The 21875-nt window shown below is 34.6% G+C and overlaps 1 protein-coding gene across 4 annotated transcripts in view; it reads right to left on the bottom strand.

Moving 5' to 3' along the window:
- The window catches only part of NRDC (nardilysin convertase), a 102643-nt gene that overhangs the window by 16712 nt on the left and 64056 nt on the right, over nt 1-21875 (bottom strand). For all 4 annotated transcript variants that reach the window (XR_006962610.1, XM_047082433.1, XM_047082431.1 and 1 more), the window contains 12 exons: nt 20797-20892; nt 19461-19583; nt 17381-17438; nt 15385-15458; nt 13749-13818; nt 10780-10857; nt 9354-9474; nt 9219-9277; nt 8874-8928; nt 3640-3744; nt 1493-1616; nt 862-948 (listed from right to left, as the gene is read on the bottom strand). Coding sequence is in view for 3 of the 4 variants with exons in the window: in XM_047082433.1 (XP_046938389.1) it covers nt 862-948; nt 1493-1616; nt 3640-3744; nt 8874-8928; nt 9219-9277; nt 9354-9474; nt 10780-10857; nt 13749-13818; nt 15385-15458; nt 17381-17438; nt 19461-19583; nt 20797-20892 (1050 nt within the window). In the remaining variant the exon portion in view is untranslated. The remainder of the gene's footprint in view (nt 1-861; nt 949-1492; nt 1617-3639; nt 3745-8873; nt 8929-9218; nt 9278-9353; nt 9475-10779; nt 10858-13748; nt 13819-15384; nt 15459-17380; nt 17439-19460; nt 19584-20796; nt 20893-21875) is intronic.

Here is a 21875-nt window from a genome sequence, read left to right as displayed (position 1 = left end):
TGTGTCTGGCTTCTTTAGCATGTTTTTAAGGTTCATCCACATTGTAGCATGTATATACCTCATTTCTTTTTATGACTATTACTCCTTTGTATATACTTACCACAATTTGTTTATCCATTCATTCACTGATGGACATATGAGCTATTTCCACTTTTGACTACTGTGAATAATGCTGCTATGAACATGCATGTACATGTATTTGTTTGAGTACCCATTTTCAATTCTTTTGGGTATATTCCTAGGAGTGGAATTGCTGGGGAAAATTCTGAATAAATTAGTTATATACAACTGTAACCTTTGACTTAGGTAGCTTTCTCATAGTTAGAATGTTTCCCACTGCAAGCTAGTACACAGGCACAGATACAAACATATATACCTACACAGAATAAAAGTTCTTGAAATAATACTTTATGAAATTAAACATTTTGCTATTTTCCATCCTAATTAATTTTTTTAATGCTTTCATAACTCATTACACAGAACTCACAACCCATTACACTGATTTCACAAACCTTGTAGTTTGAAAAACACTAGCACGGCAATTCCTACAGAGATGATAGGGAAGGATCAGCTATGACATACAAAAAAAAGCAAAAGCTTCAGAGTCCCAAGATCTACATTTAAGTCCTGTTTCCTCCATTTACCAACTGAATAGTCTGGGACATGTTACTTTCCTTTTTTAAGCCTCAGGTTTTCTCATTCAAAAAAGTAAGAAAACAGTAATCCCTATCTCAGAGTGTTACACTGGGAAGCTGAAATATGAATTCAAATGATACTTTGGAAATGTACTATATAGATGCTATTTGTTTTGTTTTATTACTACATAAATGAATTATGTATAATTATTGCTATTTCACTGACCTATGTACTTGTTTTCAGCTGGAAGATGAAGATCTGGATTTAATTCGAAATTAGACTTCCATAGGTCAGCCCACGAGTTTTCAACATCTGTGGAGATGAAAAACAAACTGATCCAATAAACAAGCAATGTTGAGAATTCTCTTAATGACAAACCAGTTAACAACCAGCCTTCACAAATCGATTCTCTTTTCTTAGGAAAACTATAATATATCCAGGCATTCTAGCTATTTACCAAAGTGTAGTCTTAGCAGCACTGGTATCACCTGGGAGCTTGTTAGAAATGCAGAATCTCAGGCACTACTCCAGAGCTAGCAAATAAGAATCTGTATTTTAATAAGATTTCTAGGTGATACTATATGTACACTGAAGTTTCAGAAGTACTTTGCTACAACAATCAAAAAACCCTTCCCCAAACTATCCAGAGAACAGGATTTTTTTTTTACTAGTTAATAAATAGCTATAAAACACAGCAGAAAATAATTTTCTGTTAAGCAGTATAATTTTCATTTCAAAGTCAACTCCTAAAAAAAGGATATACTTTTTTCCCATAGGAACCATCAGATGAAATATTAAGGAATAAAAATTCTCAGTTGAGTTAGATAAATGTGGGACTATTATTAAAATATTTTACCTTCCATACTATACTGAGTCCCAAACCATTTCTCCTTGAGGTCACATTTTCCCTCATTAGCACCAGACAGTAGAACAAGATTTGCTTTTTGTGGCAGTAGCTGATTAAGAGCTTCAGCAATGACCTAATCAGGGGAAGGTAGAGAGACACACACACATACACAATAATAACTTTAACCTAATACATCTCTGTTAAAAAGGCAAAATCACGTTATGGTAGGCATCCCCAAGATCCTAGCATCTTAATGCTCATGAAATTATCGTCATGAACACCGTAATTTATAAAACTTTGTTAGTCTATTGTTTCAAATGTTTCTTGATAAGCTATAAACAGTGCCCATCTCAAATCCTACGTAATAATAGTGCTAACAGTAGAAACAGCTCTCATTTATTAAGTTTTACTATGTACCAGGTAGTGTTTAATATACATTATTTCATTTAATCCTAAAAACAACTCTAAGGCATACCCATTTTATAAAAAATAATACTCAGGTTCCTATTAAAAATTAAGTAATTTGTTCAGGTTAAAGATTACATAATCTGCACAGAACAACACATCTAGAAGTGGCAAAGGTGGAGTTCTAAACAAGTTCGTACATGATTCCAAAGACTATGCTCTTAACCCCTAGGTATTATACTACCTTCATCCCCAAGAATCAGTAACATGATACCATTGCAGGGCCTCCTTCAATAATCCTTCAGCTATGACAGGAATAAACAAAAGATTTTGTGGGTAAAGTTTGAAACCCTGACTAGCATTTAAATACCATTTCTTTGAGAAACACAACAAATGGAGGTTCAGAATAAACTACTTGGGCCCCTGGACACAATATTCCCAGGAGATAACAAGAATATTATCACTGCCTCTTCCTTTACCTTTCCATTATCTTTTTTTTTTTTTTAATGTATGTTTATTTTTGAGAAAGAGAGAGAGAGAGAGAGAGAGAAAGAGAGAGAGAGAATGAGTAGGGGAGGGGCAAAGAGAGAGGGAAACACACAATCCCAAGCAGGCTCCAGGCTCTGAACTGTCAGCACAGAGCCTGATGTGGAGCTCAAACTCACAAACCATGAGATCATGACCTGAGCTTAAGTCAGACACTTAACTGACTGAACCACCCAGGTCCCCCACCTTTCTGTTATCTTTAAAATTAGTAGTTTTGGAATACCCTAATCAAGATTTCTCAATCTCAGCATTATTAACATCTTGGACCAAATAATACTTTATTGTGGGGTGCTGTCTTTTGCACTATAAGATGTTTAGCTGCCATTTCTGGCCTCTAACCCACTAGATGCCAAGAGCATCCCACAGTTATGACAACTGAAATGTCTCCAGACATTGACAAATATACCCTGGGGGCAAAATCAGCCAACTGAGAACTGCTATCCCATATGGAGCAAAATGACTTCACCCCAACGAGTAAAGGAGGAAAGACCCAAACCAACTATTTATTTGTATATAATAATTATCTCTAAGTCACATGTTTCAAATTCAGGGAATCTTTTATTTCTTTTTTTTTTTAATGTTTATTTATTTTGAGAGAGAGCAAGCGGGGTAGAGGGTCAGAGAAAGAGGGAGAGAGAATCCCAAGCAGGCTCCATGCTGTCAGTGGGGCTTGATCTCACAAACTGTGAGATCATGACTTGAGCCAAAATCAAGAGTCAGCTGCTTAACTGACTGGGCCACCTAGCGCCCCAGGGAATCTTGTATTTCTCAGAAACATTTTCAAAATGGTTAAATTTAATTGCCCAGAGTATCTGAGTTAGATAAGGTAAGCAAAAACAACTCTCTAAGTAAGGTTACCAAAAAGGTGAGCAAAACATCTCCCTAAGTAAGCTTAATAACCAAAGCATGTAATTCTTAGGAATCACTTTAATTGTTTTAGTAGATGTTTCAACACTTGAAAAACAGTGAGAATAATAGTACCTAAGAAACGGACTTGGTTTTCTCCTCATATTAAAACATAATCATATATAACAATCATGAAAAACTGCCAAAAAAAAAAATACTGTTATTTCTTCCATTTAAACAAACAAAAAATCTGACATATTTAACCAAGTTTTCTACATTCTCACAGTTCCTAAGTCATGTCTGCACTTCTCCCCCTTCTCTCTGTCTAAAAGTAACTCTCAGAAATGAAACGTCCTTACTTCTGGCTTGTATTCAAAAAGAAGCTGATCTCCAGTGAGGAAGTCCTGTAGCGGATACAGCTGCATGTTTTCACACATATTTTCCACATACTCAACTGGATCTGTCTGTAAAGAGATATAATTATTTCACACCAGAAACTTCCATTATCCTTAATTTACCACAAAATATACTTTTTCTCTTTTTATGAACAATGAAACCAAGAGCTTCTGAACAGAAATAACCAGATACAATTTTAGCTTAAGCATCTGATGCTCACTTGAGCTCCCCATTGTGGGGGGGGAGGGAGAGGGAGAGGGAGAGGGAGAGGGAGAGGGAGAGGGAGAGGGAGAGAGGGAGAGAGAAAGAAAGAGAGAGAGAGAAAGAAAGAGAGAGAGACAGAGAGAAAGAAAGAAAGAAAGAAAGAAAGAAAGAAAGAAAGAAAGAAAGAAAGAAAGAAAAAGAATTTGATGCTCTGAATTCTAAGAAAATTTAGCCAGAGTTACCATCTTCAGGAGTTTAATCTGACACCCCTCCAATCCCCAACCTGAGCCCAACAACACACAAGGCTCTAATCATGTCATGACCTCTTTGTGAGAATAATTACAACACTGAATTGTAAATGCTTATTTATATGTCAAGTACCCCATATGACTGATGATGCCCATAAAGACAGGGTCTTCATCATGTATCACTACAGCACTATCACTTGAAAATTATCTGTAAACATGAATCAGATCAACGTAGAAATCAAAATGTGTCATTAAAGTCTTGATATAAGAAATTATATTAATCAGTATATTACCTCAATTTAAAAATGAAAGAGTGACCACAAGTTCTCTAACCTATGAAATGGAAATACTTTTTCAGAGGAAAGCAATCAATTCAAGTACTTATTGAGCACCCAGAGGCACAGAATCTTAAAACTGACAAGTCCTTCAGACACCAAGTGGTTCCATTCCCACATTTTATAAGGAAATACACCCAGACTGATTGGATGACTTGCCCAAAGTCACACATTAAGCATCAGGCAGAGTAGACACTAGAACTCAGGGCTCCTAATGTAGCAGCAAACACGCTTTCTAAAATACCACACTATCCAGTCCTTTCCTAGACAGAATGGGTTGTTCTCTCATCTAATGGAAGACACAGGAGAAGTGAAGGTTACTGCATTTATGGAGAAGAACTAATGCATGCATACATCAAACTAGAGACCATAGGTATATATTATCTACTATATTATCACATAAAAATAGAATAGGAAGAAAGTAAGGAAACACTGTTAGGTTTTGTTTTTGTTTTTTGCCCCACTTCAGGAAACATTCCTGAATCAAGTTGACTAGTCACTAAGGTGCTATTATTATTTAAAACGATTCCTCCTACTCTCTTCTACTTTTTAAAAATAAGTTATTCTCACTAGCCACTTAGTTATAAAGTAAGTAAATGGTCAGTATGCAACAAAATTGAATGATTCAAAATATTTCCAATAAAAAAACACTAAGGGCCTTGGCTAAAAGCAGATCTCCAGTACCAAAGCAATGGAGCAGGTATTAAGAAAAATACTTAAATGCTATCCTCTAATTTTTTAAAGATATTAATCCACATACCATAAAATTCACACTTCTAAAGTGCACAATTAAAAATGAAATAAAATTTAAAATAAAGCGTACAATTCAGTGGTTTTTAGTATATTTACAAAACTGTACAACCATCACCACTATTTAGTTCGAGAATATTTTCATCACCCCAAAATGAAACTCCCATAACCGCTAAGCAGTCACTCCCTGCTACCTACTCCCCCTAGCCACTGGCAACCATCAATCTGTGTTGTATTTCTATGAATTTACCTATTCTGGAAACTTCATATAAATGGAATCATATTAATATGCAACCTGCGGTGACTGGCTTCTTTCATTTAGCATGTTTTCAAGGTTCATCCATGTTGTAGCATGAATCAGTACCTCATTCCTTCTCACAGCTAACATTCCACAGTATGCATATTCTACATTTTGTTTAACCATTCATTTGTTGATGGGCATTTGCGTGTTTCCACTTTGGGCCTATAATGAATATTGCTACTATAAACACTTGTGTACAAGCATTTGTGTGGACAGTTTTTCTATTCTCTTGTATATACCTAGGAATAGAACTGATGGTACAGCTTATATGGTAACTCTATGTAACTTTTTAAGGAAAGGCTAAGCTGTTTCCCAAAGCAGCTGCACCATTTTACAATCCTACCAGCAATATATGAGGGTTCTAATTTCTCTACTTCTTCTCCAACACTTGTTATTGTCTGTCCTCTAATTTTTTTATCTACTTCTTACTGCCTTCCATTATTGTTACATTATTGCTGTTTTTCTGCCTGCAGAAAAGAACTTAAGCAGCTTTTTCTAATTCAAATTATTGATTTATAAGATATATGGAGTTCAAGTTCCTATGGAAAATAATTTTTTAGATTTCTTAATTAAATAAGACTGATGTGAATAGCTTGGAAAGGGAATTCCTATTTGCCTTTATTGATGAAAATCAGAAAGTCTAAAGAGGAGGCATTCCAACTTTGTTAAAAAAAAATTTATAAAAGCCTTAAAAATAATTAAAATAATTAACTTGAGTTAGCAGTTCACACAGAGATATAGACCTTTCTGATTTGTTCTCACTTTTCACTGATTAGGTTTAAAATTAAGATGTCTTGGGCACATGTTTTAAAATCAAGACAAGGGGCGCCTGGGTGGCGCAGTCGGTTAAGCGTCCGACTTCAGCCAGGTCACGATCTCGCAGTCCGTGAGTTCGAGCCCCGCGTCAGGCTCTGGGCTGATGGCTCAGAGCCTGGAGCCTGTTTCCGATTCTGTGTCTCCCTCTCTCTCTGCCCCTCCCCCGTTCATGCTCTGTCTCTCTCTGTCCCAAAAATAAATAAACGTTGAAAAATTAAAAAAAAAATAAATAAATAAAATAAAATCAAGACAAGTATTCATGAATATTGTTAAAGGTAAAAAAAAAAAAAAAAGAGCTAAAAAATGGGGAGATTTCAGTAAAAGATATCCGAAATGTTTTGCTAAGAAGAAACTGGAGGGACAGAACAAAAGTGTCACTCACTCAACCAATGCTAAAAAGCCGATCCTCAAAAAAGGAATGTGGGTATCACATATGGTTGTATTCCACAATTCTTGATCCCACTCCTTCCCTGCCATAGTTCTGACCCACATGTTGCCACCACAGCTGATAAGGACACTGCACAAAATCACTCCTGGTAAGGTAGGAGGCAGGTCTTGTGGAGTTCTATGCATATCAGTCCACTTATAGGGAAGAGTGTTTATAGAACACTCTAATGGCCAATATATGTGTCATAGCAGCCTTTCTGATTTCATAGAATAAGATTTTCTTTTTGGTTTTTTGGTTCTTGGTGGTGGTGGTTGTTGTTTTGTTTTGTTTTGTTTTTTTGAGAGCATGCACGCACGTGTGTAAGCACAAGTGGAGGAGGGGCAGAGAAAAAATCATAAGCAGGCTCCACGCTGGGACACAGGCCTCAATCTCATGATCATGAGATCATGACCTGAACCAAAATCAAGAATCAGACACTTAACTAACTGAGCCACCCAGGTGCCCTTAGAATAAGATTTCTATTTCGATTTCAATGATTCAAGTGCAAAGAGCAGGTTACACAGGAATCAACAGCAACGGGACGCTTACAGTTTTTGTGACCTTGTCACATATACCTAAATCTTCTTTACTTATAGTAAATATTCCGAGAATTGTCTCTGGTGATGATCCAAAAAGGCAGCTTCAAAATGCTCTGTGAAGCAGTTCTAAATCAGAGGCTTTTAATCCAGGGTCCACAGACATCTCCCACAAGATAGAACAGTGGACAAATTCAGGGGCATGTACGTGCACAAATTTGGGAAGAAATTACATATTTATCTTCACTAACCTCTAAATTAGCATTTTTATTCTATTATGAATATAGGCAACAGGTCACAGTTGTATTAGCAGCATCTATGATGAACCAATAAAAAAATCACAATATAGTTGTAGATATCTCACACTGCTACTTAAAACTGAAATAATTGTTAGACCTACTGCTAGACCTTGTTATTTAATATGTCAAGAAAGAGACACATTACTATTTTTTTTTACCGTTTTAAGTACTTTATACTTCAACAGTCGTTTGTAAACTGCTGTATTTTATTTTATGCACTTAAATACAATATTTTATGAATTGTATAATATTCAACAATATTGTTTCAATGTGATTTCCCAACTATGACAATATTAGTGAGGTTATGCAAGAGAATACATTTGTGTAGCAGATACATGCTAAAATAAAAAAAATTTAGATGTGAAGTACCATGGTATCTGTAATTAAATCTCAAATGTTTTGGGAAAAAAGATACACATACACACATACATATATAAGGAAAAGAGACAGAAGAAAATATAGAAAACTATTCACAACTGGTGAACCTAGATGAGAGATAAACCAGTAACCAATGACAATTTTTCTAAGAGATTAAAAATTTGAAGGGATGAAATATTATTCTAAGGAGAGGTCCACAGGATTCAACAGATTTCCAAAAGGATCCAATACACAAAAGGGTTTTAGAGAAATCCTGTTTTAAACTCCTTACCTTTCAGCCTTATATAATACCTTCCTTTCAAATACCCTATCCTACAGATACCCAGGATCATTTACTTTTTCGCAATATTCCAGAGTTCCTTACTTAATGTTTTCCTTGTTGCTTACAATGTATCCAAACTTTATCCATTTTTTAATGCTGAACTCAATTCAAATTTACCACATCCATGGAGCCTTCCCTGATTCTATTCCAATCAAGGCAGATGCTCTCCTTGCCCTGAAATCCTAAAGCATGCCATTTCTAATAGTACATATGGTAATTACTAGAGATTATCCTACAGAATTTCTTCATGTCTTCATAATATTAGAATTTCCCAAATATCAAGTACCATAGCAAGCTCTCTCTGTTTATCAAAAGGATAAACAGATGGATGAGTACATATATAAAATGATTGTTGCACAATATGATCTATGTGAATCTGCCCACCTCTCACTGTTACACAATACACATAACTCAGAAACACAAAAGTTAATTTTCAGATAACCTCAAGGGCATCTTGGGACTCACATGACACAGAGTGGCAGAATTAAAACTCCAGTGACACTTCCAAAAAGAGGAATAATGTCCACACGAGTTTCAACTTGATCACAGAAAACATTCAAAAAGAATTTAACTTCCAGTACCTGTTCTTGGTAATGAAATTCATTATCCTCAATTTTCTGAATCTCTTCAAAAATTCTGTGAAAGAAGAAAATTATAAGTAGAAGATATATTTACATTTCTCATTCGAATCCTCAGCAAGAAAAGAGAAAAAACAGACTGGCCACATAAACGTAAACCCTTAACGTTTCGTGTTCTCATGTAATATTCACAGGTAGAAGAAGCAGGATATGGAGCCAGTGAAGGAACTTAGGCAGGAAATGCCTAAAAAACTATCTTGGTAGGACTAAAGCATGTCTATTTGTCAGTCTGAATGCTAAAACACACTAGGATTGATTCCTAGCCTAATTCTAGTATCTATATATTACCTTTTTTCTGGGCCTAGCTTCTGCAGCATTTTCAAATACTGGAAGACAGTATGAGCAACCTGAAAACAAAATATCTGATTATGCTTTTGCATAAAGTAATATCTATATTTTTTTAATTCCATTTTAATTATTTACCTCATAGAAATGTTCATAACCCTCATCAGTCAATGTAATAGAAATGCTGAACACTGAGTAAGTAGAATTTTGCTCAAATCCTGTCTCACCATTTCCACCAAATAGTGCAAGAGCCCAGCACCTATTGTTAGGAAAAAATGAATCCAATCAATATCTTGGGATTGATAGCCTACAAATACTTCAAATTAACAAAATAGGTAGGCTTTCTATATAAAATTTGGGAAGCTCAGTCTTTGAGGCAAATGTACTTTCCAAAGGTAAGTTTAAAACTACAAATTTCTAAAGTACAAGGCATCCCAAACAATTGCACTGCATGCAAGAATCACCAGAAGGAAATAACAGCCATATTTATTTGTTTAATGGAAACAAATATATATATTACAACATAGTAAAACAGGTTTATGAAGACATAGTTATTATTGTTGAAGAGAACAGTACAAAATATTAAAATTATGGTTGCTGGGAGGCATTTCACTCATCCCTCTCGAACCCGTCTCCCAGAAGCAGCTTAAACACTTCAGATACATCTCTCCTTAGGATGTCAAGTGAGCCCTTTGACACTATCAGCTAACCTCTACAGGTTGTTTAAGAAAGAAGCAGTGAAACTATATCTTTTCCTGACTAGAATAATCCTGAAAACCTAAAGTAAGAAAGGAGGAAGCCAGAATGAAGAATGTGAAATTCTAAAAAAGTTCAGTAATGTAGAGAGATTGAGTACATCTCAAAGCATTTTGCATTTATTATGTAAGTCATATATGTAACTATTATCATTATTCTTTTGTAATAACCCTGGCCTTTTAGCTTTCTTTGAATGTTCTGGTCCTATCAGTACTTTAAAGTACTTATTTATAATTCTCATCTTCCTTTCCATTCTTGAATTACTCTACAGAAAAATCAAACAAGGACGTACTTTAATTATTGGTCCTGATTTAAAGCTAGATTTCTGTGATTTGGCTAGGCAACTTAAGCAAATGCTTAAATGTATTAGGAAACATTCTGCTAACACAGCTGCACAGAATGTTTATAGTCCCACTATTTGTTATGCTTTCTCTGCCCAATGTAGTTTTAAAGTCCACCTTTTGGGTTAGGACAGTCTGGAGATCCATAGCATTTAAATAACCGACTTCTTTACTATTCAAATCTAAATTCCTGATTAGAGCTAACCTTCTATGTAACTCTGGAATCTATTTTTTTATGATTTTTTTAAATTTTGTGTACTACTTCCAACAAGGGCTAAAAGGTGGCTCCCAAGGAAATAAATATAATAGGACTATTAACATAACCTAGGTATTAAGTGACTATAATTAAGCATTAGATTTGATGCTAGGCTTTCTGGCAAATAAAGTCAAAAGAATGGGTTATAGAATGTTTACTATTATTTTTCAGACATTGGTATACTAAAAATACTTATTAATTAAATACTTGCTTTTTTCTAAGGTAAGAAAGAATGCTGCCTTTGCCTTCATGTCCAACCAGCCAAGAGATATAGTGAAGTGGTTTCACCCTTTAAAAAAAAATATTAAGGTCAGAAACAAAAATAATTAAGGTATAAGCAACACCAGGAAATCTTATTTCAAAGGTTATGATATTTAAGAATATGATTATAAACTTATTATCACATAAATTCCACCACACATGAAATTATTATTAATTTGACAATAGCAGGATAAAAACAGAAAACATGGTAAAATTTAACTTCTTTATTTGAAATCACTGAATGAGTATAATCATTCCAAAATTAAGACTACTGCTTTTTCTCTTGGACACTCAAACTTCTTTTCATGGTAAAATCTTTCATTTTTGTTTCACCCAAAATGGAAACTACATACATTCCTTATCATTTTAGAACCTAATACAGACAATGAATCACTCAGTATCTGAAAAGCTTTCAGTATTGCATCAGGCTCTGTGGTAAAAATAAATGTGTTGCTCTATGGGTCAGATAATCTAGCATTTAGTTTTAGTTTTTCCTTTAAGTAAATGCATGATCCTGAACAAGAGACTTAACTTCATTGTATTTTTCTTTTTCTCTTCACTTGGCCAACTACTTACTCATAGAGTGTTCATGACAATGTAATATAAGTGCAAGAGGTATAAAAATGCCACATTATATAACAACATACTTTAAAATCTGAGTAGTTGTATATATATTATTTAAATTGTCTTTTCCCACTGACTTCTGCTATAATTTCATAAATGTATTTCCACTAAAACAAAAATATATAGAAAAATAAAGTTGGAAAAGCTAAGAATTCTTAAATTTTAAAATTAGTTTACAGAATTATATTCAGTAAACTCTTAAAAACCAAGATATAATATAATGATCTCAACTACATTAAGCAATTCCCAAACCCCACATAAGATTGTTTAAAATATGAACTTGAATTACACCTATCCTAAAACTGATGTAAGGGAAGTACATTAGTTAAAGAATGAACTCAGTAGATTACACAGTATCTGCATCTGAACTAACAGTTTTGTATTTGTAACTCTGTAGGGATAAATTTGCTTTTTTGTAAAAACAAAATGGGTCCCTCAAAAGGCTAATTCATGTAGAGATTTGAAAAGATTCATGATGAAACTCACATTAAAACAAACAGTCCATAAAAAATAATAACTGGATGAAAACATATGGAAATTTTAACATTCTTTGGAAAAGACAATCATGAATGACTTTTTTTTCTACTTTTCAGTGATTTTCAGGATTTCTACAATGAATCTACCTTAGTAATCAATATGAGGATAAATAAGCCTTTGTTAATTAGAAAACTAAGCATTACCCAAAAAAAGGAGGAATAGTATATACAGTATGATTTCATTTTCATAAAAAAAGGTATGTTTCATATTCAGTTTTAATGTCTGAAAGATATATAAGAAACTATTAATGTTGGGCCTTTTAGGAAACAAAGAAATGGGGAAGCACAGCTTTACTTTTTACTAAATACTCTTTTGTCCTATTTTAATATTTTACAAGTATTATTTTTATAGTAAAAACTTTTAAATATGCATATAATAGGGGCGTGTAGGTAGCTGAGCCGGTTAAATCTCCAACTCTTGATTTTGGCTCAAGTCAAGTTCTCACAGCCTGTGAGATCTCACGTCAGAATCCCCTACCTGGGATTGTCTCCCTCCCTCTCTGCCCCTCCCCTGCTCACACACACGTGTTCTCTTTCTCTCTCTCTCAAAATTAAATAATATGCACATAAGAATTTTAACACTTTTGGGCACAATCTACCATAACTACACAATCAATGTCCACTGCTTTTTCCTGTATTATCCTTGCACCAAAAGCAAGTAGACAATACACATGTCCTCTACTTTCTCACTGTAAGTGAGAATGGTATCATTCTTGATGGGATGTTTGAATATTCTATCACATGTGAAAAAATTTTTTACTGAACTTAAGCAACATTACTTCTGCTTGTGTGTTTATTCTTATGGTTTGGTTTTGTTGGTAATGGTTTAAAAAAAACAAGGTAAACTTTTATCAGTTCATTAGCATTTGTTTTTAATCAGAAAAGTATTTGTAGGCATTGACTGATCTTTTTTTTTTTTTTTTAATTTTTTTTTTTCAACGTTTATTTATTTTTGGGACAGAGAGAGACAGAGCATGAATGGGGGAGGGGCAGAGAGAGAGGGAGACACAGAATTGGAAACAGGCTCCAGGCTCTGAGCCATCAGCCCAGAGCCCGACGCGGGACTCGACCTCACGGACCGCGAGATCGTGACCTGGCTGAAGTCGGACGCTTAACCGACTGCGCCACCCAGGCGCCCCATCATTGACTGATCTTTAAAAAACATCTTAGCTCAAGCTATACTGCTCAGTTGAAATGTTTTCCTAATCTGAATAAATCTTCCCTAACTCATTACCACCTCAAATGTGTAGGTCCTTAAGATTTCAGCTGTAGTCATATTCTAGGCTCAAAATTATTTAACTTTACTTTTAACAAGATCAAATTGGGGGCGCCTGGGTGGCTCACTCGTTTAAGCGTCTGATCTGGAACCTGCTTCAGATTCTGTGTCTCCCTCATTCTGTCCCTCTCTCTCTCAAAAATAAAACATTAAAAAAAATCAAACTAAATGATCACCCCTGACAAATAAATCATAAGCTAATATATTTTTGTACTCAAAGTACTAAAGAAATTAATTACAAAAGTTAGCACTCGTACAAAGATATTTAATTTCAAAGACTCAGAAGAGGTAACCAGCTGTAAGAAAACTCTAGTTTTTATTCCAGAAGACATTAAAATATACAGCACAGTTTGAAAACTCTAGGAGTAGTGAAGTCCCAGTTTATCACATTACAGAACACTCAAATTTAAACCATTTAGTATTCTTTAAAAATATGACTCTCATTCAGTATGTACTAGAGTGAATTTGCCCGTCAACTCTTACCTGTAATGTTGCTGTTGAGGGGGAAGCGCCCATGTGATGGTCAGAGCATGAATTTTCCTGATTGGAACAACTAAACAAAAATATTTTTCAGAAAAACAGATATAAGTGTCTCTCCATAATTTTTATTATGCTACACGATTTTTTACTGCAATATATTTCATCCTCCAATAAACAGGGGAAGGTTAAATACAATGCAATTATTATTTCAAGTTGCCAATTTTCCAATTTGAATAGCGCAATTTTTAGAAATTTCTCTTCAATTTGGTTTCACAGGTGGAGAAAACATGGATAAAAAAACTAAAACTGAAAATAAGTTGTCTCTGGGAAGAGTCAGCTTAGATAGAATGGAACAGAAGGCAGATAAAAGGTGTGACAAAAAGCCATTGATCAAAGAAAGGGAAGAGGAGAGAGACAGCCAATGGGGTGAAGGAGGAAGTGGAGGAAATACCTAAGCAATCAGGAAAAAAAGAAAAAAAAACCTGCCATGTTAAAAAGATCAAAGAAAGAGAAAAGCTGAATTAAGAATATTTCTGGGGGCGCCTGGGTGGCTCAGTCGGTTGAGCGTCCGACTTCAGCTCAGGTCATGATCTCACAGTCCGTGGGTTCGAGCCCCGCGTCGAGCTCTGTGCTGACAGCTCGGAGCCTGGAGCCTGCTTTGGATTCTGTGTCTCCCTCTCTCTCTGCCCCTCCCCTGCTCATGCTCTCTCTCTCTCTCTCAAAAATAAACATTAAAAAAAAATTAAAAAAAAAAAAAGAATATTTCTGCAATATTCACTATGGGCAAATTATTAAGTAAATTATAGCAGAGCTCATTGGGAAATTATTACCCATATTAAATGAAAAAAAGCAAGAGATAGAAGTGTACATATTTTATGATCTTGAGTATGTTAAAATATACCTATAGAAACTTTGTCAAAAGGAAATTTGAGAAAATGACTTCTCTACGTGGTAAGCTTTAAGGGTGACTTTCCCCCCTATTTCTTTACACTTCATTTTTACTTTTATTTTTCTTCATTTAACAAAATTGTTTTTATAATTAAGATAAAAGGAAATAATTTGAAAGTCTTATCCATCCTGTATTTTTCTCTTTTTAAAGGTAATAAAGAGGGGCGCCTGGGTGGCGCAGTCGGTTAAGCGTCCGACTTCAGCCAGGTCACGATCTCGCGGTCCGGGAGTTCGAGCCCCGCGTCGGGCTCTGGGCTGATGGCTCAGAGCCTGGAGCCTGTTTCCGATTCTGTGTCTCCCTCTCTCTCTGCCCCTCCCCCGTTCATGCTCTGTCTCTCTCTGTCCCAAAAATAAATAAACGTTAAAAAAAAAAAAAAAAAAAAAAAAAAAGGTAATAAAGAGCAGAGCATAGACTAAATGAAATAGGAAAGAAACAAAAACCAAAGAATAAAAAGAACAAGGAGAAAACAGGGACAAAGCAAGAAACAGACTCAAGTAGCAGCAGGGTAGCAGACCAATCTGCTGCCAGTTACTGGCCTGTCACTAATTGGATCTCCTCTGTCCTTATACTTCCTTTCCAACCCAGCTATACTTTCTGTTATCATTTTCAAAGAAAATTGGCAGCCTCAATTATGTTTTAGAGAATGCGCTGAAGTTATTTCAAACAGTTTTAAACCTTTGGTTCACGAACCTCTATAAAGTTTGTTAAATGCTGGTGTGTCAAATGGATCCGTTAAATGGCCAAAGTTTGGTTTGGGTAACCCACTGAAAATAAAACACATACATTAAAATTTAATTGGCAAAAGCCTTTATAAGCAGTATCTTTAGGGATGCCTAACTGATAGGTATTTATAATTATAATCTATTCTATATACTCCTGGCTGAAAAGCATTCTAGGCATAAGCAAATAGATGGCAACAAAGCCACAAAATCCTGAACTGTCATGTCAACCTCAGTCCTAGTAATTCAAATGCCTTTAAAACTCATGGGAGACAGAAAACAATTGAAGGGGCCTTCCTGCCCAATATTTACTACCTCTATCAGCCCCATTCAACTTCAATTCTCCTCCTGTATAAAGCTACTTCAGAAAGAAAACATACTAGAGATATTTTTTTAATTCAACAAATATATATGAAATAATTATTAGGTATGAAGCACTGTATTAGGCATTGTGGTATTTAAAAGACATGGCCTTTCCTTCTGGAGGCTTCTCATGTGGTTGAAGATATTAACTATTTCTTCTAAAACATGGTCAATATGAATTATTATTAAATACCTAGAAGATTTTTTAGAACCAAAGTTATTAGTGAGTATTATTTAAGAGAATTTCTAAAAGTGCTTATCAGGGATTGACAGGACCTAATGAATCTCTCCAATCAATATACCTCTGATTTTATTGGCAAAGTTTCACAGTAAAACACATTTCAATCTGCCATTTAACATTTCCATAGCTCATACTCATTTCTTATCAAAACAACCAAAACCAAACAAAACAACCCTACAACTATGGCATGACTTTCACTATTTTTCCATACATAAAAGTACTGCTAATTATCAATGGAAATTTACATAAAGCCAAGTTAATAATAATCATTCAGCTGTTACTACAATATTCTAACATTTTCATAGTGAATTTTTCTTTCATAAACTTAAATTATGCCCTGGAATGAGGAACTGGAAGAAATCTAGCTTACTCACCTGATGCAAGAAAAAAACTTTTCATTTATTGTATTAAAATGCAAACTACTTAGGAGTAGAAAAAAGGACTCAAGTACTTCAGAATTTATTTTTTATATTCTTTGTAACAAAAATGTAGCAATAAAACGTATTTTAAATAACTATATTTTGAAGAATTTGAGGTAGATAAAAAGTAGTAGTTATTTGAACTGGAACTCTATATACAATTTCTAATAAAAGATAATTTGGTTCAAATATATGAAACAGACTTTTTAGCTTGTATGGAAAGTCAATCATCACCTACCAGATTATTTATTTTATGGAGGAAAGCAATCCAAGTTCCAAACAACAGACTTAAAAATCAAACTTTCAGGGGCGCCTGGGTGGCTTAGTCAGTTAAGTGTCTGACTTTGGCTCAGGTCATGATCTCACGGCTGGTGAGTTCGAGCCCCACGTCAGGCTCTGTATTGATAGCTTAGAATCTGGAGCTTTGTTTGGATTCTGTGTCTCCCTCTCTCTCTGTCCCTTCCCTGCTTACGCTCTGTCTCTATCTCAAAAATAAATAAATACTAAAAAAAAAAAAACAAAAAAAAAACTTTCAGAACAAAATTTGTTCTGAGGCAGGGTATACAAGTGTATATATAGGCTGCCTCTCGATAGAATACTTGCTTTCAAAACACAGTGTCAAACACTCTACACAATAACAGAAAAACTCTGAAAAACTGTAAAAGGAGAAAGAGCCATAAATTCTTCAGAATTATTACTTACTGTAAGATTGCAAGCTTATAAATTTTGAACTACAGACATTATGGAAGCTTGGGCTCTCATCTTGGTTTCCCAATCAAAAAGCTATGTGATCTTGCTAAACCATTTTAGGTCTTAATCACCTGTTTAAAAAATAACACCCCTTCCCCAGGCAGGAGGGGTGGGGGGACCACCTCTAGGATTCATACAAGAAGATGCCTCTTTAATTCTTTAAAGCATATGGTTTATGAAAACTAATGTCTTACTTGTTTGGTATCTGAGAGAAGATTTCAGTCACCCACTTTTCCAAAGTATCCAGTGTTTCTTTGGGGAGGGCAGGTAGGAGACAGGGAAATACAATGTTGTTATTGAAGGAAGAAATGCAATTAGATTTAGGTATAAAATCTTTAGGTATAAAACAAAGGGATACTTTAATTTGGGCATTACTTGCCACTCCTTAACCAGTAATAAGTAGCAACAACAACAAAAACAATAGTTAAGAAAACCTTAAGACACATAATTTTATTAGACTCCTGTATTTCTAGCTGGTAAAGTTAGAAAATGTACACAAGTTTTTGTTTTGTTTTGTTTTATAAAAAAAAGGAAAGTTTTTGTTTATCACTAGGCTACTGTAGAGAGCCAAGAGTAAAAATATCTCCATCCTCCTACTCCATTCTAAAACTTAATTCTTCTAGGAAGGTTGCTCCCAATTAATCCACACTATACTGATCATTCTTTCTCAGGATTTCATTAGTACTGTCAACATTCCATTTATTTTACATTAATTTATACTTGCTGAGGTTTTAATCTGTAAGTCTTCCTCTCAGGTTGCATATAATATGATTTCTATCTTCTTTTGATTCCTGTATTTCATACAAAATTCTTTTTAAAAGCAGATCTCGGTACAAAAAGAAACCTTTTTCCTTTATCCCACTGACTCATTACTATTACCGAATAGTATTTGTTCTTCCACCAGACACAAGTTTCACTAATTTTCAAAAGATGCCCCATTATGTAAAACACAAGATACAAATTAGACTAATCAAGTTCTGAATTTATTCTATACTATATATATAGATATTCAACTCTTAAATGGATAAATGCTAAAGCTTAAAAAACAATTGAATTTAAATTGTATAAGGTTCTCGGGGCGCCTGGGTGGTGCAGTCGGTTAAGCGTCCGACTTCAGCCAGGTCACGATCTCGCGGTCCAGGAGTTCGAGCCCCGCGTCGGGCTCTGGGCTGATGGCTCAGAGCCTGGAGCCTGTTTCCGATTCTGTGTCTCCCTCTCTCTCTGCCCCTCCCCCGTTCATGCTCTGTCTCTCTCTGTCCCAAAAATAAATAAACGTTGAAAAAAAAAAAAAATTGTATAAGGTTCTCTTATCAAATATCTAGGGTTTATTTTAGAAATTTGCAACAAGCATTAATAAAGGAAACAATACATAGTTGAAGAAAAATGCGTGTTTGTGACGCACTTGGAAACAGGAATTAAAAACTGTAAATTATATACTGAATATGGAACTGCCTATTTTAACAAATGTTGTAAAAGGAATTTAGTTACACGTTTGTAGTCTGAACAAAAGAATCTAGCATTCTATAGCCATAGCTTTAGATTCAAATCAACTTTTAGTGGACTAATTTTGATCCTAAATGCAAAAATGTTTCATATTTAAGTGCCAGGTCAGCTTCAATTTCAATTTTGACAACGAAAGAACAAAATCTCATGAAAAGGAGAGTCATAGGGTGAGAAGATTACTTTTTCAAAATTAAATGTGCAAACTATAGTATATGTCAAAAAGAAGTTTGGCAACTTCCTGAAGTGTAAAGAAAACAAAAGAAAGCTACCATGATTCCTTTAACGATAAAAAGTTAACACAAATTGCTGAAGATAATGATAAAAGAAGGAAAAGAAGTACTGATCAGTATTTTACATTTTGCTATTATCACCATGATGGATTTCAATTAATCATGCCATTTTACTGGACCCTACGTAAAGATGAAAAGACAGACACCTTGCTCTGTCAGAGTTTACAGAGGCAGCAACTAAATGTGACCTAAAAGACCAATTCATGGCCTATTAGAACATCAGTAAGCTCATAGACCAGCCTAGAGATAAGACCTATGTCTATAAAAGAAAAAAACATTTGCCTGAGAATCAGATGATTTTGTGATTGCTAAGCTGTGCCACTTGCTATGTGACTTTTCCAAACCCTGACTTCCTTTAGGTCATATTAAGGTCAAGCACTAAAATAATTAATAATACCCTGCAACACTAATCAAGGCAAACAAATCCTAAGAAAGCACTACTTCAACATAATTCTAAGGGCCATAAAAGACAATATACTACCTTTGGATTGAACCACTAAAGTCATGTAATGAGCAGAATAGTAACGCATCCAGAATTCTCTCAATCTAGCATGTGTATCAATATTATTCCTTTTTGGCTCATGTTTCAGTGTCTCAGCATTTCCTGTAAAAAAAAAAAAAAAAGATGAAAAACATCACAGAAATAAGTAGTTTACTTTGAACCACACTAAAATTAAAATATTTTAAATATGTTTACTTTGTCAAAAGCCTCTATACCAAAAATGCAAGCTCTGCTACTGATACATAACTAATGAACCTAAGTGACTCAAGAATATAGAATCAATGCATTACAATAATATCAATATAGGACAAAAATTCAAAAGAAACAATTCTGAAGTGTATTTTAACACATAAGGAATTAATCTCCAATTGGCAATACCTTAACAACAGTAATTGTCTTCAGCTTCTTCTCTTAATCATTAGTCTAGCATCCAATTCAGGTTTTATCTCTGAATTATTTTAATAATATTCTACATAGGCCTTAAAAATAAACCACATAAAGCAAGGCTGTCATATAAATTGCATATAACTGTACAAGATATACAGGGAAGCAGAGCAGCCTTTGAATGAAGTACTATTTAGATCAACTCATCTCAGATTCTACCTTACGGTCAAAAGCATTAATATAAGGCTATAATTGAATTCTAACACTAAGAAAAAGCCATTATAAAAAACATACCATTTAAACAAAATTTGGTCACATTGCTGAATCTCTGTTGATAAAGGGAAATACCAGGTTGGGGTAGAGCACAGACTTTATAATCAAATAAAAATAGAGGTTCAAATCTCACACCGTGTGATTTAAGCAAATTAAATAACTTCCCTGAACCTGTTTCTTTAACTTTAAATGGATATGATAATGGGACCCAGCTCATAACAATGTTAACAATGATCAAATGAGGTAATTCATGTAGTGTTAGCAGAGTATCTGGCACTCAAAAAGCATTCACAAAACATTAAGTGCTATTCTTGATATACCTAATGTCAGAAAACCAAATACATGCATGCTCAACCACTTTCTATTTGAGAAGCTGCCTACCAATCCTAAAAGGTGCCCAGCTACTCTGCTTTCACAGTCTTCCATTCTTAATCAACTTTGCATATTCTCAATCTTCCTCAATTAGAAAATAATCTAATCCTGAAACCAAGATTGCACTGTATGTTAATTAAAATTTAAATTAAAAAAATAACACTTCTGCCAAAAGAAGAAGGAAGAGGAGGAGGAGGAGGAGGAGGTGGAGAAGAAGGGAGAGGAGAGGGAAGAGACGGAGGAGGGGGAGGGGAGAGAAAGAAGATGAAGGTATAAAGCATCTTACCCCAAAAAAATTTCCCCATAGGATGTCCAGGTCTAGCAAGGCTTCCAAACAACATTTCCTTTCTGTTTGCATCAGAAGGTCTTGCAAGTTGATACTCTGTCAGTTTTAAAGAAACACTTTTAATAAAATAAATTCAGTATTTGCTTTATTATTAGAAATTCAAGAAATGAACCGCACAGGACTGAAAGTAACGAAGTAACAAAAATTAATTTTATGAATTGTGTGTTATAAGACTGAAGTGGAGAACTCAATGACCCAGGTCAGGCTCTATGATTTAACACATTCTGTATCTTTAGGCAGTCAGTGCACCTTCCTAGAGGTTTTCCTTTATTTTCAAATGAAACAAGATAGTTAATGATCTGAAGGTTTCAATTCTAGGATGCTATGTCCAAGAATTTACTGATAAAGTGCTTTAATAAGATGTTAAAGCAAATTTCTCATTACCTGGGAACTCATACATACTGTTTAAATTTCCTCTAAAACCAGCTGTGTCGTTAATAAAATATTAATTGTTCAGAACAATCACTTTGAAGTCAGAAATATCTTGTCTAGAATCCAATTCTGCCATTTACTACGCTGTACAACCTTGAGGATAGGATGTTACCTAACTTTCCTGATTCTATTTCTGCATCTATAAAATAGAGTTACTGGTACTTAGTTCATAGGCTTTTGATAAGAAATAAGACAAGATATATTCCTTCAACAATTACTCACTGAACATCTTCTATGAGGCAGGTAGTACTGAACCAGTTGCTAGAGGCAGAAATGTGAAAAAAAAAAAAAAAAATGGACCCAGTCCCTGCCCTCAAAGAGTTTACATTCTAGTAGAGGAGATAAACAATAACTAAAACAAACAGATTCTAGACATAATGTCAGTGGTAGGTGCTAGAAGAAAAATAAAACCGTGTAAGAGAATGGAAAGTGACAACAGGCCATAAAAGGCCTAAGGTGGTGACAAGTGAGCAAAATCCAAATAAAGTGAGAATGATGTCATAAGAAGTTTTGGGGAAGTTTTCCAGGTATCGAAATTATAAATTCAAAGGCTTTAAGACAAGAAATATTTTAATGAATTCAAAGGC

This window comes from Lynx rufus, unplaced genomic scaffold (assembly GCF_022079265.1).
Source record: "Lynx rufus isolate CCGP_SWC_20201006 ecotype Redwood Valley unplaced genomic scaffold, mLynRuf1.p SCAF_2, whole genome shotgun sequence".
In the NCBI taxonomy this organism is placed as follows: domain Eukaryota; kingdom Metazoa; phylum Chordata; class Mammalia; order Carnivora; family Felidae; genus Lynx; species Lynx rufus.
This window is presented reverse-complemented; position numbering and strand designations above follow the sequence as displayed.